Genomic DNA, 14,340 nt, shown 5'->3' with positions numbered 1-14,340 from the left:
CACCACGGACAGAGCCCGACTCACGGCAGACTTCCGGGGTGCGCCAGGCCACGCACACGCCCACGTCCCGGCAGGCCTGGGCGTAGGCGGCCACGGCGGTGCAGAAACACTCGCAGTCGCCCCCGGAGTCGCAGGCGCACGCGTCGTTCACGCAGGCCTCGTAGTACTTGGTGGAATCGACCTGATGGGGGCGTGGAGGGGCCACTCAGCGAGGGGAGCGGATGAGAGGATGTCCCACCCATGGGGACAGCAACTCACCTGCCATCTGAGACCGTGCCTGCTGCCTCCGGAGGCCCCGCCCACCGGCAGCCTCCACTCGTGCCCCTGGCCCCCGCTCTGGCCTCACCCACCCGCATCTCTTGCCTCTGACGGGCCTCTCACTCAGGTGCAGACCAGCCCTCCTAATGAAGGGAGGCTGCTGCCTCCCAAACACACTCCCCTCCCAGGCAGCAGAGCCCGGTGGACCCCAGTCTGGTTTACAGCTCCACCCGCCGGGGGTGCAGGCCAGGCCCCGAGGGCTTCTGGGCCAGGGCGGGCGGTCGGCACAGGCAGCCTGCCCAGCGCAGACCATTCCGGCCAGGCGTCCTCCTCAGCACCGGGCAGGTCCCGGATCAGGAGACTGTGAGGTGGGAGGGCACTGGAGTCCTTATCACCAGGAAGGACCTCGGGCAGCTCTGGGGCTGATGCCCAGGCCTCTGTGCCGTGCAGCCCGGTGTGGGGCTGACAGGTCAGGGACTGTGGGAGGACGAGGCAGGCAGGGTCTGTATGGCTGGCAGCTCCACTTCCAGGGCAGGAGGCTTAGTGGTCAAGGGGCGCAGTGAGGACGCCCTGTGCTGGGACTGGGCACTCCTCGGTGCCCGCCCAGCGGGAGGTCCAGGCGGTGCTCCGTGTTCAGGGCAAAGAAGACCGTCCTCCAAGGCCCAGCCCAGCCAGATTCCACTCCCACCAGGAGCGAAGGGGGTGGCCCCACCCGCGCCAGCCCTCAGGCCCTGCCCCAGCCCAGAGCCACTGCCCTCAGGCCCTGCCCCAGCCCAGAGCCACTGCCCTCAGGCCCTGCCCCAGCCCAGAGCCGCTGCCCTCAGGCCCTGCCCCCAGCCCAGAGCCACTGCCCTCAGGCCCTGCCCCAGCCCAGAGCCACTGCCCTCAGGCCCTGCCCCCAGCCCAGAGCCGCTGCCCTCAGGCCCTGCCCCAGCCCAGAGCCGCTGCCCTCAGCCCACCTGAGCACGGCAGGCCTCGAAGGTGGCGCTGTGGATGAGGCTGCACTGCCGCTGCGCCCAGGACTTGCGGTAGGGGTTGGCGGTGCAGGGGTCCCGGGGGGCCGGGGCGTCAGGGCAGGTGGGGGAGAATTTCCAGCTGTTGCCGAACTCCAGAGCGTCGCCCACCACGGACTGGCTGCGCGTGGTGAAGTCGTTGACGGCGTTGTCGTCGAAGTTGCCGCACAGCCCGCAGACCCGCCCCTGCAGACGCAGAGACAGACGAGGGGTGTGTGGCGCTGGGGCTGCAGGGGGCAGCCTGGCCTGGGAGGGGTGAGTGCAGGGCCCCCGGTTCCCTCAGGTAGCACCCAGTAACCTAGCAGGAGAACAGGGTGCACAGCGGGTCCTGCAGTGGGTAAGAGGCCAGGTGGGCAGGTGGGCCGCTGTATAGGCAGACAGGTAGATAGGCAGTCACATGGGCAGGTGAACAGGCGGGAAGGTGGAAAGGTGGGAGGTGATCAGGTGGACAGAGGGGCAAAGGGGCAGGTGGGCAGAGGGGCAGGTGGACAGAGCAGCAGAGGGGCAGGTGGACAGAGCAGCAGGTGGGCAGGTGGACAGAGGGGCAGAGGGGCAGGTGGGCAGGTGGACAGAGGGGCAGGGGGCAGGTGAACAGAGCAGCAGGTGGGCAGGTGGACAGAGGGGCAGAGGGGCAGGTGGACAGAGGGGCAGGGGGGCAGGCACCTGCTTCCCCGTAGGACCTCAGCCGGTGGCCATGGAGCTGCTGAGCGGAGAGATGGGGAGTGGAGCAGCTGTCCACTGGGATCTGGCACCCCATTGGTCCGTCTAGCCTCATCCCCCTCTTCGGAACCCCAGCCCTCAGCAGACCCCCAGCTGCTAGCGGGCCCCAGGACCAGGCTGGGAGGGGGGCGCTGTCCCTGCCTGAGGGCCCCGCAGCCCGCCCGCGCTCACCTTGTAATCCTGGTGCAGCCGGATGAACACGCTGGTCCTCCGGTCCCAGGACACGACCAGGCCGCTGCGGGTCTCGATGGCCAGGTGGGTGCCCATGTACCGGATCCTGTAGGGCAGGTCTGCGCCCGGCCCCCTCTGCACCACCTTGTAGGTGCCCTCGTGGAGGATCAGCTCATAGTTCTGCGAGGGGCACAGGGAGCTGAGTGGCCAGCGCCCATGCCGTGGCCAGGGCAGAGGCCCCACGGGTGCTCAGCGGCCCACGGCACGGGGCTGGCATGAAGGCTGAGCTGGGCTCCTGACATGTCTGAGAACTCTTGGCGAGAGGCTGGGCAGGGCGTGGGAAGCTGGGGCCTGGGGCAAGCAGCAGGGGGGGGGGCGAGGGCACAGGGGGGGCTGCAGGTGGCACCTGGGGCTCCCCCTGAGGCCCTGCTCCTCATTCAGCACTTCACCCACCACTCCCCCGCTCACGCCCCTCCCTCCCCCCCAGGTGCTGCCACCTGGGGGGGGGGGGCGGGGGGGGGCGGAAACACCCAGCCAGAGCTCTGCTCTCTGCCGGGAAGCGCTGACCTCCCTCTCCTGGAAGGGGCGTCCCCGGGGCAGCGGGCTGAACGAAGGCCCCCAGAGACGTGTCCCTTCCTAAACTCCGAGACCTGGGCACGGGATCTTATTTGGAAAAGGGGTCTTTGCAGATGTTATTAGCTAAAGGATCTCGAGGTGTCCTGGATTGGGGGTGTCCCCGTAAGAGAGGAGTAGAACCCACAGAGAAGCCACGTGATGCCAGAGGCAGAGACAGGAAGGGTGTGGCCACAAGTCCTGAGAGGCGGGGAGGGGTGCGCGGGACCCTCCCCTGAGCCTCCTGAAAGGGCGTGGCCGGGCACACCGGGACGTCGGAGTCCCGGCCTCAGAGCCGTGCGGAGATGAATCTCTGGTTTTAAGTGGCCGTGGCCACTGGTGTGGCAACGCCAGGACAACGTGCAGCAGGCGGGCCGGGGCTCCCAGGGCTGAGGACCCCACAGGGTGAGCCGTCGGCTGCAGGGGGAGGGAGCGCGTTCCTGGCCACCCCTCACCTCCAGGAAGAGCTTGATGGCCTTGGAGCAGGTGACCCCCGTGGTCCCGCAGGGGATGTTCTCGGTGACGATGCGGAAGGTCCCGTTGGTGCCGTTGCCTCCGCAGTAGTCCTGGGACAGGAGAGACGACAGGCGGGTCAGGCCCGCATCCTGGCGGCCTGCGGGGCGGGGCGGACGGCGCGTGGGGACCGCATACCTGGGCCAGCGTGTACTCGCAGCTGCCCTCGAAATTGTACCGCTCGCCGTCGAAGGTGATGAAGTGGCCGTCCCCGTAGGCCACGCAGGTGCCCAGGCAGGGCCGGCTGCTGCACTCCCACCTGCGGTTCCGGCAGGTGCTGCAGGGGGCAGAGGTATGTCCTGCTCACGGGCCACGGCGGGGACGAGGACAGGGACCCAGCCCTGCCCGTCAGCAGGGGTGGCAGGAAGCAGCTTCTGCAGCCCTGGCACCTGCAGCCCTGGCATCTGCTGGGCAGAGGCCGGCCCGGGGCACCTCCCAGGGAGGGATGGGAACATGTGGGGCCTGCCCAGGGGAGGGGCAGGGCCGGCCTCAGCTCCTCTCTGCCTCCTGCCAAGGACCCCGCCCAGGGCCCACTGGGGCCGCGGTGCACGTGGTCTTTCAGCGGCTGCTCTCGCCCCGCCCCCCCCAGCCCCGCCTCGGAGAGCACGGACCCACCAGGTGTTGCAGTCGACCCTGATGGAGTCCCCGGGCCTGTAGGCGGCGTCGTTGTGCAGACAGGGGCAGTCCTCCTCCGCCACGCAGCCCGCGCGCCCGTCGGACACCAGCCCCGGGGGGCAGACGCAGCCGGACACGCAGTGAGTGCTGAACTGTGGACAGGGGGGTGCGAGTCAGCAGCGCGTCCCCTGCTGCGGCCCAGGGACGCCATCGGGGTCCTCCAGGCCCGGGGGGCACACCCGCAGGGCAGGGGTGTGGCTGTGCCCTCCCGGCGGGCTGACTCACACAGTCCACGTCCAGCGTGTGGCAGCTCCGGAGGCACTCGGCGCCCGGCGTGCCCGCCGGGACGGTGCTGCAGTTCAGGTACACCATGGGGGCCTCGCAGCCTGCGGGAGGAGGGCACGCTGGGGCTGTGCAGCCAGGACCTGCCCCAGGCCCGCAGGAGCCCCTCCGCTTCCTCGCAGGTAGGTGCCCGCGTGGGCAGGAGGGCGGTACCTGTGCTGGTCTGCTCCACGGCGCCCAGGCAGCTCAGCTTCCCACTGGCACACGAGCTACGGGAGATGGAGGATGGGTCTGGCTGGGAGGGCGTGGGTCCCCAGGCCCAGGTCCTGGCTGGGAGGGCGCGGGTCCCCAGGCCTGGCCCGAGGTGAGGACCAGGGTCTCTGTGAAGGCCTCCAACCCGCAAAGGGGCGAGGACAGGAGCCAAGGGCGGGCCCAGGGTGACCAGGCCGCGGCCCAGCTGGCAAGGGAGCTGCCTCCGGCCGGGAGGGCATGGGGTTCCCGGGCTGGCCCCCGAGGGAGCACCACCCACCCAGCACCCTCTGAGGACCCTGGGCCCTCAGAACCCCCTCCCGGCCGGGGAGAGGTCCCCCTTTACCGAAGGGCTGAGGGCTGGGCGGGGAACACGCCCCCCAGGGAGCCCCGGCCCGGCCCGCCCCGCCCCGCCTCACCACACCACGCCGTGGTCGTGCACCACCTCCCCGGGGGCCACCACGGAGCCGCGGAAGTAGCAGGGACAGGCCTCGGCGGGCACGCAGCTGCCCGCGTCGTCCAGGAAGGTGCCGTCGGGGCAGGTGCAGCCGTCCACGGGCACGAAGGCCACGCCGCAGGTGACGTCAGCCTGGCCCAGGGCGCGGCAGGTGGGCTGGCAGCCGTCCACCACATCGGCGTAGCGCTGGGACTTGGGGCAGGTGCTCGTGTACTTGGCTGGGGGCGGGGTGGGGACGGCATGACGGTCAGTGGCCGGGACGGGGGCAGGGGGCACACCGGGCCTTGGTTGGGCCCAGGAGGAGGCCCGAAGACACGGGTGGGGGTGCTGCCCGGGATCCCCACTCACTGCAGACGCCGGCCCTCCAGCCCCGGAGCAGCAGGCCCCGCGCGGCGCAGGCGCGGACGTAGGCGGACAGCGCGGCGCACAGGCAGTCCTCGCTCTTCTCACAGTTGCACGTGTCGAACAGGCAGTTCTGGGGGCGGAGCGCGGGGCGTCAGGGACCCGGCCCGCACCCCGGAGCCCCTCCTCCCTGGTCCATCGCCTGGGAGCCTGGAGTCCGCCCCACAAGCAGGGCCCCGGCGCTGCCCCCTCCGCGGTGGGCCGGCCGAAGCGTGGGGTCAGCGAGGGCTCTGCCGGGACCTGGGACCGGACAGGGTGGAGGGAGAACCCTGACACAGCAGCGCTGTGTTGCCCGAGGGCCAGAGGAGGGGACGGGGGGCGGGGGGCGGGGGGCGGGGGGCAGGGCGGAGTCCACAGCTCCCCGAGGGCAGGCCCCCCACCCCCCACAGGAGAGGAGTCCAGTGCATTTGGGGGCTTTGAGCTTCTGGAAATGAGGCCTAGCAGGGAACGGCTGTGGGTTGAGTTGTGTCCCCCCAAAAGGTGGCCCCTGAGGCCTGTGACCGTGACCCTCCTGCAAATAGGGGCTCTGCGGTGTGATGAGCACAGGGGCGTCATTAGGGGCCTGAGCCAGCGTGGCGGGTGTCATAGACGAAACTCGCACACAGACAGGGACAGGCGGCCACGTGACCCCAGACGCAGCCGGAGCGGGGACATGGGGGTGCGGCCATAGCCCAGGACCCTGGGGCCCCAGAAGCGGGGTGTGGGGACGGAGCCTCCCCCGGAGCATCCATGGGAGCTCGGCCCTTGGCACAGGGACCCCGGAAAGGGAGGCTGGGGGAAGCTGCAGGGCAGTCCCGCTCCAGCCCCCGCCCTCCCCGCGAGTGGGGTCCCCCCTGGCAGGGTCTCACCGAGTGGAAGGGTGTGGGGCTGATGACGGAGTGGCAGGGTGAGAAGGCGCCGGCCGGGTCGGTGAGCAGGGAGCACCAGTGCCGGGCGTAGTTCTCTGGGGCAGGGACATGAGGGTCACCAGGCGGCTGACCACCTCCTCCCTGCACCTGCCCCCAGCCTCTGCTCCACACGTGCGGGCCTTGAACTGGGCTTGGGGCTCACCCACCCGCCACCTGGGCACTGCTGGCAGGGCAGTGAGATACTCTTCCCAGAGATGGGGTCCCGGCACCCCACCCTGCTTGCCCAGACCCTGCTGTCTGCATGCACGCCTAGATAGCCGGGTCCCCCAGCCCCATGGCCCCCGAGGCCAGGTGAGACGTGAGGCTCGCTGGGCAGCCGGGCAGCAGCCCGAGGGCCCCCAGGGCGGGGGTACCGTTCTCCACGCTCAGGGCGCAGGGGTCCTCCAAGCTGTTCCTGACGTTGGGGCAGGCGGCCTGGGTCTTCCAGGTGTTGGCGAAGGCGGCGGCCGTGCCCTCCACCACGCCGCTGAGGCTGAGGAAGTCGTCCGCCTGGTTCTGGTTGAAGTTCCCGCAGAGGCCTGGGGCCCGGAGGGGTATCAGCCGGCACCCGACCCGGCTGTCCAGCCCGGCCCCTGCTCCCGGCCCGTGCTTTCTCCCACACCATGGTTGGGTTCCAGAACCATCTGCCGATAGGCTCTGGTGGGGGTCGGCGCCTGTGCACAGCCCCACCGCCATCCTCCGAGGCCCCTCCCTGCTCGCTGCCTCCCCGGCCCCCATCGCCTGCCCCCTCCCTCCGGGCTCGGGCCGCTCACCGCACATCTGGCCTCGGTAGGCGGGGTCCAGCCTGAGGACCAGCTGCATGAGGGGCACCAGCTGCACCTCCAGCTGCAGCCCGAGGCCCGTCTGCACCAGGATGAAGAAGGTCGAGGGCCTGAATATGGTGATGTTGGCTGTGGGGGGTGGCGGTATGGTCAGAGGCTGCCTGGAGGCCCGGCCCGGCCACGCTCACCCCCAGTGGCCGAGCCTCGTGCTCCCGGGACGGCCCAGGAGGCGGACACGGGCTCAGACAGGCGTCTGGTGGACCCAACAGCCTCCTGCGGTCCAGGAGCCGAGCAGGAGCTCACATGCCTGCACGGGGCGGGACCACGGACACCCCGAGAGGCCGGGGTCCCCGCAGCAGCCACAGGTGGGACCACGGAGACCTCACTGTATGTGACAACCACCCCTGCATGTTCTGGAACTGCCCGCGGCCACAGAGCCCGAGCAGGGCCGGGAGTTGTCCGGGCCGTACCTGCTGACACGGGCAGCTGGGTGTAGATGGAGTTCATGAACACCCCGCCACTGGCCTGGATCTGGATGACCTGGGAGGGGAGGGGAGGGGCCAGTCAGACTGGGGCAGAGCCCCTGGAGCCTGGACGGCTCTAGGACAGCCCAGGCGGGTGGCTGCCCGGGACCGAGGGGCTCAGCGAGGGCGTTGAAGCCTGCTCCGCGCCCCCCCCCACCCCCCCGCTCATCCCTGTCGTAGGTGACGGGGCAGGACCCTCACCGTGTCCCCGCCGTCCATGCTCAGGGTCACCGTCTTGAGGCAGTTCTCGTTGTCTGTCAGGCCGCACTTCCGCAGCTCGGCCAGCACCGTGAAGCCGCTGTCTGCACATTTCTAAGGGCAAAGCAGGGCATGTGTGTGCCTGCCTGTGTGTGCAGGGCACATGTGTATGCGTGCACCAATGTGCACGCGTGTGTGGGCATGTGTGGCGCGGGTGTCTCTGAGTATGTGTGTGTCGTGCCCTGTGCCCAGGGTGCCCTGCAGGCTGCAGGTAGGCGGTGGCTCTCAGTGGCCTCTGGCACCTGCAGTCACCTCCAGGGAGCATGTCTCGGGGTCTGGGCGTCCCTCTGCCCCTGTGGGTGTGCGGATGGGACCCAGGAGGGGCCGGGGGGCAGGGGAGGGCTGAGGGCTGGGACCGGCCGCACCTTGGACAGGACGTAGCTGCAGTCGCCGTGCATGTCGTAGAGTTTCTCGTCGTAGGTGGAGATGTGGGAGCCGCCCTGGACGGAGCAGGTGCCCGGGCACGGGAGGTCCTGGCACTGCCACAGTCCCCCCGAGCAGGTGCTGCGGAGGCGAGGAGCAGAGCGGCTGGGTGAGGGGGGGCACACCCACCCCACGCGCCGCCCCCCTGGCGGGACAGGGTGGGGGCCTACCAGGAGCTGCAGCTGGTGGTGAAGGAGGCCCCCGGGGCGTAGGTGCGGCCGCCGTGGGTGCAGGGGCAGCGCTGCAGGGGCAGGCAGCCGGTGTGGGTGACGTCATCGAGCACCGTGCCTGCAGAGGGGTGAGCGGGTCAGCGGGGGTGGGGGCGGGGGCCCTGTGAAGGAGGCAGCCCCGGGGACGGGCGGAGGGTCCGGGCTGGGGGCCGTCCCCGAGGGCCAGGAGGACCTGCCTGGGGGGCAGAAGCAGCCGTCCACGCAGTGGTCCTCGCAGAGCTGGGCGCGCTCGGGGTTGGAGCAGGTGTCGGCGCAGGGCGAGCCGCACTCCTGGTGCTGCGTGTTCAGGGGGCACGTCCGGGCTGTGGGGAGGCACAGTGCTTGGCACCCAGGCGGCTCGATGGGCAGACGGGCTGCCTCCACTCCCACTTTCCCTGTGTCCCCAAGGGCCCCCCAAACCACACCTGGGCTCGGGAGCCCCTGGTCTCCGAAGCCTCGATCCTGCTTGTCTGACCCCCCAGTGCTGAGGCCGGTCCTCGCTCTGGGTCCCCCAGCCCCGGGCCTGGCATGTTCCCCTCTGCTCGCCTGCCCTCCTGTCTGTGGGCCCCCGAGTGGCTCCACCTGCCCGAGGCCGCCCACCCCCCCCCCCCGCCAGGCGGCCCCCGGGGTCTCCCTGGTCACCCCCTCCCCAGGGACTCACGGCAGAGGTCGGGGCCCCTCCAGTTCTGCGGCTGCCCCCCCGCGTGGGCGCACTGGCGGGAGTACTCGGCGAAGGTCGCGCACGGGCAGGTGGGGCAGCGGCACAGGTCCTGGGCGCAGGCGGCCACGTAATCGTCGGCGGCCACCAGCCCGTTGCACTGGGCGAAGGCCGGGCCCAGCAGGGTGCGGCGGCAGAGGTCCTCCTGGGAGCACAGCGCCGGCTCACGGCCTCTGGGCGGGACTGAGTGGGGCCCCCGCCAGGGAGCCCCCTCTTCCCGGTGGTTCCTTCCCTCCCCCGCCCCCAAGCCATCCTGCTCAGCCACTGAACCTGCCCCCCCCCCCCGGGAGGGCTCTGCTGGGCTCTGGGAGGGACACCCACCCTGTGCCCCCCACCCAGGAAAGGGGCAGACCCTGCCCCTGGAGGCGGCTCCAACAAGGGGGGTGGGGCCGTCCACCCTGGAGCAGCCCATGGAGGAACTTCCTCCTCCCCATCCCCCGCCCCCGGCCACAGCCTGACCAGCAAGCTGGCGGGGCCACCACTCAGAGCCCTGATTTAAGGCTGGGGGTTCTGCTGGTTGAGGGGGGTCCAGAGCTTTCAGGCCACGTCCAAAGACGGGGTCCTCCCAGCTCATCAGCAGGGCTCCCGGAGGCCCCCACCCTTGGCAGGACTGTGGGGTGTGTGTGTATCTCCACATGCAGATGGGCACACGCTCACACAGGGCCACACGCACTGTCAGGTGTGTGCAGTGGGGGGAAGCGTGTGGGTGCAGATGGTGCACCTCCAAAGTGGAGGCCGAGTCCTCGGCTGCCCCAGCTCTAGGAGACCCTCGTCACCTGGACACCAAGGTCCCAACCCAGGAAGCCTGCGCCCCGCCCCCCCGCCCCCCGCCTTCCGCACCCCCTGGGCAGGGCTCACCGCGTCCGTGCAGTTGTCGGCTGGGCCGGGCTGGGGGTCCTGGCACTGCTCCGTGGGCCCGTCCAGCTTCTGCAGGTTCCCGAACTGCAGAGGCGTCAGCCTGGCGTCTGGGGGAGGAGGGCTCCGTGTGGGGCTGCGCGGGGGCCCGGGGACCTCCCCACCTGCTTCCTGCCCGGGGCCCCGAGAGCCCCAGCCCCCCGCCTGCCTGCCCAGCCCCCGCTGGCCACCCGCACGCCCTGACCCGGCGGCACGCACTGTGGGCGTAGAACTCGTTCACGGCCGGGAGCCCGTTGAAGTCCCCACAGAGGCCACACGTCTGGTTGGCGTACTTGGGGTCCAGCTCCAGCTGGGGGCGGGAGGGGCAGCTCCAGCTCGGCAGCCCGCAGCCCGGCAGGGCCCCCTGCTGACCCCCGACCCCCTCCCCCACCCCCTGGGGACTCCCACAGCCAGGGCGGGAGGGGGCGGGCCTCTCACCAGGGCGCTGTCCTCGCCGTTCCACATGAAGGTCAGCACCAGCCGGACGCTGACCTTGACGTAGTCGCTGCTCCGCTCCACCAGCAGCCCCGCCCGGCTGAAGGGCAGCTCCTCCCTGGGGCGAGAGTTCTGGTCCTCCCACCGCCCTGGGTTCGGGGAAGGTCCAGGGCCCTCCCCGTAGCCGCCCGCCCCCCCAGCCCACGGGGGTCTGACCCTCCCGCCACGCGGGGCTCACCGCCGGCCGTCGATGAGGACGGAGCCGTTGGACACCTCCAGCACCAGCCCCTGGGCCTTGAGGACCACGTGGGTGATGGTGGGCCTGGAGCCGGCCAGGCCGCGGCGCAGCTGCACGTTGAAGTCCTCGTAGGCGGCCCCGCAGTGCGCCGAGAAGACGTAGTTGCAGCGGCCGGGGAAGCGGAACACGTCGCCGTCGAAGGTCTTGTAGTGGAAGTCGCCCCACGTGCTGCAGACCCGCCCGTTGTGCGCGGGGTTCAGGGCTGAGGGGAGCGCGGTGGAGGCCCCGCTGGGCGCCATGGCACTGCCTCCCTCCCCTCAGCACCTCTGACTCCCGACCCCGGCGCCTGCCCAGCGCCCGGGGCCGCCCGGGAGAGCTGTCCCCAGGGCAGGCTCCCCGCTGTGCCCACGGCCGCCCAGCTGCCCCTCAGCCCCAGCTCTACCCCCGATCCGTGACCCCCGGACCGGCAAACACCCCGCCCCCAGCAGTGGGCCCGTCCACTCACGGCTCATGGTGGGGAGGACGGTGATGGGCGGGAGGAAGATCGTGCGCTGGGCTGCGGAGTGAGGGCAGGGCACTCAGGGGACGTGGCCAGGCGGCCACGCTCCTTCCCGGGACCCCACCCTCCTCACTGCCACCCTGGGGAGTGGGAGCCTCAGGCCAACCCTGACCCGCCCCAGGGAGCCCGGACTGCTGGCTGCCCCTGCTGGACCCTCCCTGCCGCCCGAGACAGGTTTCTGCTTGGGGCTTGTGTGTGTGTGTGTGTGTGAGTGTGAGTGTGTGTGTGTGTGTGTGTGAGTGCATGCATGTGTGTGTGCATGTATGAATGTGTGCATGTGTGTGTGAGTGTGTGTGCATGTGTGGGTGTGTATGTGTGTCTATGCATGTGTGAATATGCACACTAAGTGAATATGTGCGTGCATGTGTGAGTGTGTGGACATGTGTGTGCCTGTTGTGTGTGGACATGTGTTGCACACTGTGTGAGTGTGTGTGAGTGCATGCATGTGTGAGTGTGCATCTGTGTGCATGTGTGTGCATGTATATGTGTCTATGAATGTGAGTGTGTAGACATGTGTGAGTGTGTGCACACTGTGTGTGTGTGTGTGTGTGTGTGTGTGTGAGTGTGTGAGTGTGTGAGTGTGAGTGCGCATCTGCTTTGCGCCTTCGTGTCCTGGCTTCTAACTCGGCCCCTGCACACCCTCCTCCCTGGCAGATGGACTCAGGAAGGTCTGTGCGTCACATGCGGATGGAGACGGGGTCCGGCCCCCACCCCGCCCCTCCGCCTGCTGGACCGCATACCAGTGTCCATCCTCCGACTGCCCTTGGCTGCCTCTGTGTCTGCCCAGCTCGGCTCTGCGCTGCCCTGGGGCTCTGTGGGGACAGGATGGAGTCAGCAGGGACCGGACAAGCCACCCCCCCTTGGCGGCCTGTTTGGGTGTCCGAGGGGTGCAGGGTGGCGGCCACAGGAGCAGGCTCTGGCCTCCGGTCACTCAGGGACAGAAAGCGGAGCCTCCGCTGCGGGGGTTCTGGCAGGGGCTGCACCTTTGGCGCCTTGTGCTGCCCCCGCCCCCGGCTACGAGTCTAGGAGCTGCCTCGTCCTCCTCTCCCTGTGACAAGGCAGGAGAATGGAATCAGGAAAAGGCGGTGGCCCCGCTGGCCCCGGCCACCCCAGGAGAGGGCTCGCCACCCCAGGTCCCTCAGAGAAGAACAAAGACGGGCTTTGTTGGGGGCAGGACACCGGAGCCCGGGAGGCTCCCAGGCATGACTTAGCAGAAACCCAAAACCCAAGACCAGAACCCGAGCAGCAGGCGTGGCAGGTGGGCACCAGGAGCCCCGGCACTGGGTGGCCGAGGTCGCCCGAGTCCGCCCGAGTCCGCCTCCTCCAGGCAGCCCTCCGCCTGCCTGACCAGGGCCTCTCTGCTGGGCTCAGGTGGGGCACCCTGCACGTGGCCCAGGACTCCTTCCCCGCGTCTGCCAGGGGTCCCACTCTGGGACCCAGACTGTGCTTTGTGGGGGGTGCAGGGTGTGGCCCCTGATGTCCCCCGTGGGGCCCGAGCCCGGCGAGAGGCACCGGGGCAGCCGTCACGCCTGGGCTGCTTCCTGCTGGACCTGCCCGGCCAGACCACCGACACTTGGGACGAGGGACTGGCCCTGTGGTCACCTTCCCTCTCCAGGGCCTGCTTCCGGGAGGTGGCTGCTCCCTCTGCCTGTCCGTCTGTCCCCCTGACCCCAGACCTGCAGCCCCCCTCCCTGCCCCTGGCCCCAGGCCCCGTGGAGAGAACGCAGGTCACAGGGCACCTCCTCTGGGGCCCAGCCCGGCTTCCAGAGAACGGGCTCCAGGCAGGACCCTCCTTGGGCGGGGGAACCGGCCAGTGCGCCTGGGTCTCCGTCACTCGCCAGAGAAATGCCCGCCGCCAACGCCTCCTCCCAGCGATCTGGGTGCACATGCCCCTCACTCGGGGCCCGCCCTCCCCCACCCCTAACAGGGCCTTCAGCCCGGAGGGGCCCGCCCCCGATAGTCATGCCCCCCACGGAGGGATTCGCCCCTGAGAAGAAGGAAGTGGGTGGAGGGTGAGGTGCACTCACCGCAGGCCCCCTCAGGTGCAGGGCCCGGGGAGCCCCGAGGAACCCCGCTGAGTGGGGACCTGGCTGTGCAAACCGCAACGGAAAGGAGCCGGGGCCAGGCGTGTGCCCCAGGCCTCCCCAAGAAGGGGCTGGGCCAGGGGCTCAGGGAGAGGCCGCCACCCGAACCCGGACCCTGGCCCTGGCCCCGAGCTCCGGGCGAGGCAGGTGGGGGGCGGCTCCGTGCTGAGCGCAGGAGGCCGGCGTCTGGTGTCACCTGCCAGCCCTGCGGCTGCATCTTTTTTGTTGACAGTAAGTATTAGGGCTCCTGCTACCGAGCTGCCAGGGACGGCGGGGCCCCAGGGCAAGGCGGCTGAGAGAGGCCGAGCTGCCGGGCGGGGTGGGGTTCAGACGTGGCCCCTGCTGCTGGGCCCGCCGACCCTGCAGCCCTGCTTCGAGGGGGTATTTCACAGCCGCTGGGCTGCCCGAGCTGTCACCGGCTGGCCACGCGGGGGAAGGAGATGCGCCCGTCTGTCTGGGCAGGGACCGGGTTTCCCTGGGGGACCCAGTGTCCCCTGGACACGCCAGGCGGGGTCCTGCCTGTCCGTTCTCGGCAGGAGAAGCCCCAGGCGAGCGGCGTGGAGGCCCCACCGTGAGGGTGGGTGAGGATCCACTCACCTGCCTTCGGCACCCAGAGCAGGGCCAGGAGGGCCCAGGCCAGCGCCCGACACCTGCTCGGGTCACCCATCTGGGGACTGCGGGCAGGCGGGTGGCGAGGAGGGAGTGGGCAAGGCGCTCGCTCCCCTGGGGGCCGCGGGCCTTATGTAGCCGGAGGCCTTGGCGCTGTGCCCGGGGGCACTGCCCTCTCCCCCCACACGTCAGCCTCGGTGTTTGCTCTCGGGGAGGGGCCGGAGCAGGAAGGTGGTGCGAGGAGGAAGGAGCCTTGGCCCCGGGGCCCCGAGACGCAGGACCCCCGCCCCAGCGCCTCTGGGAATCGCAGGGAGAGGGGTGCTGGCGGCCCTTCCAGACGGCGAAGCCCCCGCAGGACGGCACCTCGGGGTCCTCCCTGGCTGCAGCCCCCGCCTCCCTCCATAGGGTTGGGGGTTCAGCTCCACGTC

At 70.4% G+C, this 14,340-nt stretch overlaps 1 protein-coding gene across 1 annotated transcript in view; it reads right to left on the bottom strand.

The window, feature by feature from the left end:
- The window catches only part of MUC5B (mucin 5B, oligomeric mucus/gel-forming), a 35,042-nt gene extending 21,046 nt beyond the window's left edge, over positions 1 to 13,996 (bottom strand). Inside the window, 26 exon segments of the mRNA XM_070427195.1 lie at positions 25 to 181; positions 1,218 to 1,457; positions 2,163 to 2,342; positions 3,230 to 3,340; positions 3,426 to 3,564; positions 3,903 to 4,054; positions 4,188 to 4,288; positions 4,398 to 4,453; positions 4,853 to 5,108; positions 5,239 to 5,365; positions 6,141 to 6,235; positions 6,554 to 6,718; positions 6,953 to 7,090; positions 7,432 to 7,501; positions 7,687 to 7,797; positions 8,109 to 8,247; positions 8,337 to 8,454; positions 8,573 to 8,698; positions 9,037 to 9,238; positions 9,952 to 10,058; positions 10,207 to 10,297; positions 10,426 to 10,540; positions 10,661 to 10,922; positions 11,166 to 11,216; positions 11,960 to 12,031; positions 13,901 to 13,996. Of these exon segments, the coding sequence (XP_070283296.1) occupies positions 25 to 181; positions 1,218 to 1,457; positions 2,163 to 2,342; positions 3,230 to 3,340; positions 3,426 to 3,564; positions 3,903 to 4,054; positions 4,188 to 4,288; positions 4,398 to 4,453; positions 4,853 to 5,108; positions 5,239 to 5,365; positions 6,141 to 6,235; positions 6,554 to 6,718; positions 6,953 to 7,090; positions 7,432 to 7,501; positions 7,687 to 7,797; positions 8,109 to 8,247; positions 8,337 to 8,454; positions 8,573 to 8,698; positions 9,037 to 9,238; positions 9,952 to 10,058; positions 10,207 to 10,297; positions 10,426 to 10,540; positions 10,661 to 10,922; positions 11,166 to 11,216; positions 11,960 to 12,031; positions 13,901 to 13,970 (3,451 nt within the window). The 5' untranslated portion in view covers positions 13,971 to 13,996.
- Between the last annotated feature and the right edge of the window lie 344 nt (positions 13,997 to 14,340).

Source organism: Myotis yumanensis, unplaced genomic scaffold (assembly GCF_028538775.1).
Source record: "Myotis yumanensis isolate MYYU_CA2020_CCGP unplaced genomic scaffold, mMyoYum1.0.hap1 SCAF_10, whole genome shotgun sequence".
NCBI classification, from domain to species: Eukaryota; Metazoa; Chordata; class Mammalia; order Chiroptera; family Vespertilionidae; genus Myotis; species Myotis yumanensis.
Note: the sequence above shows the minus strand (reverse complement) of the source record. Positions and strands in the feature narration are given on the sequence as shown.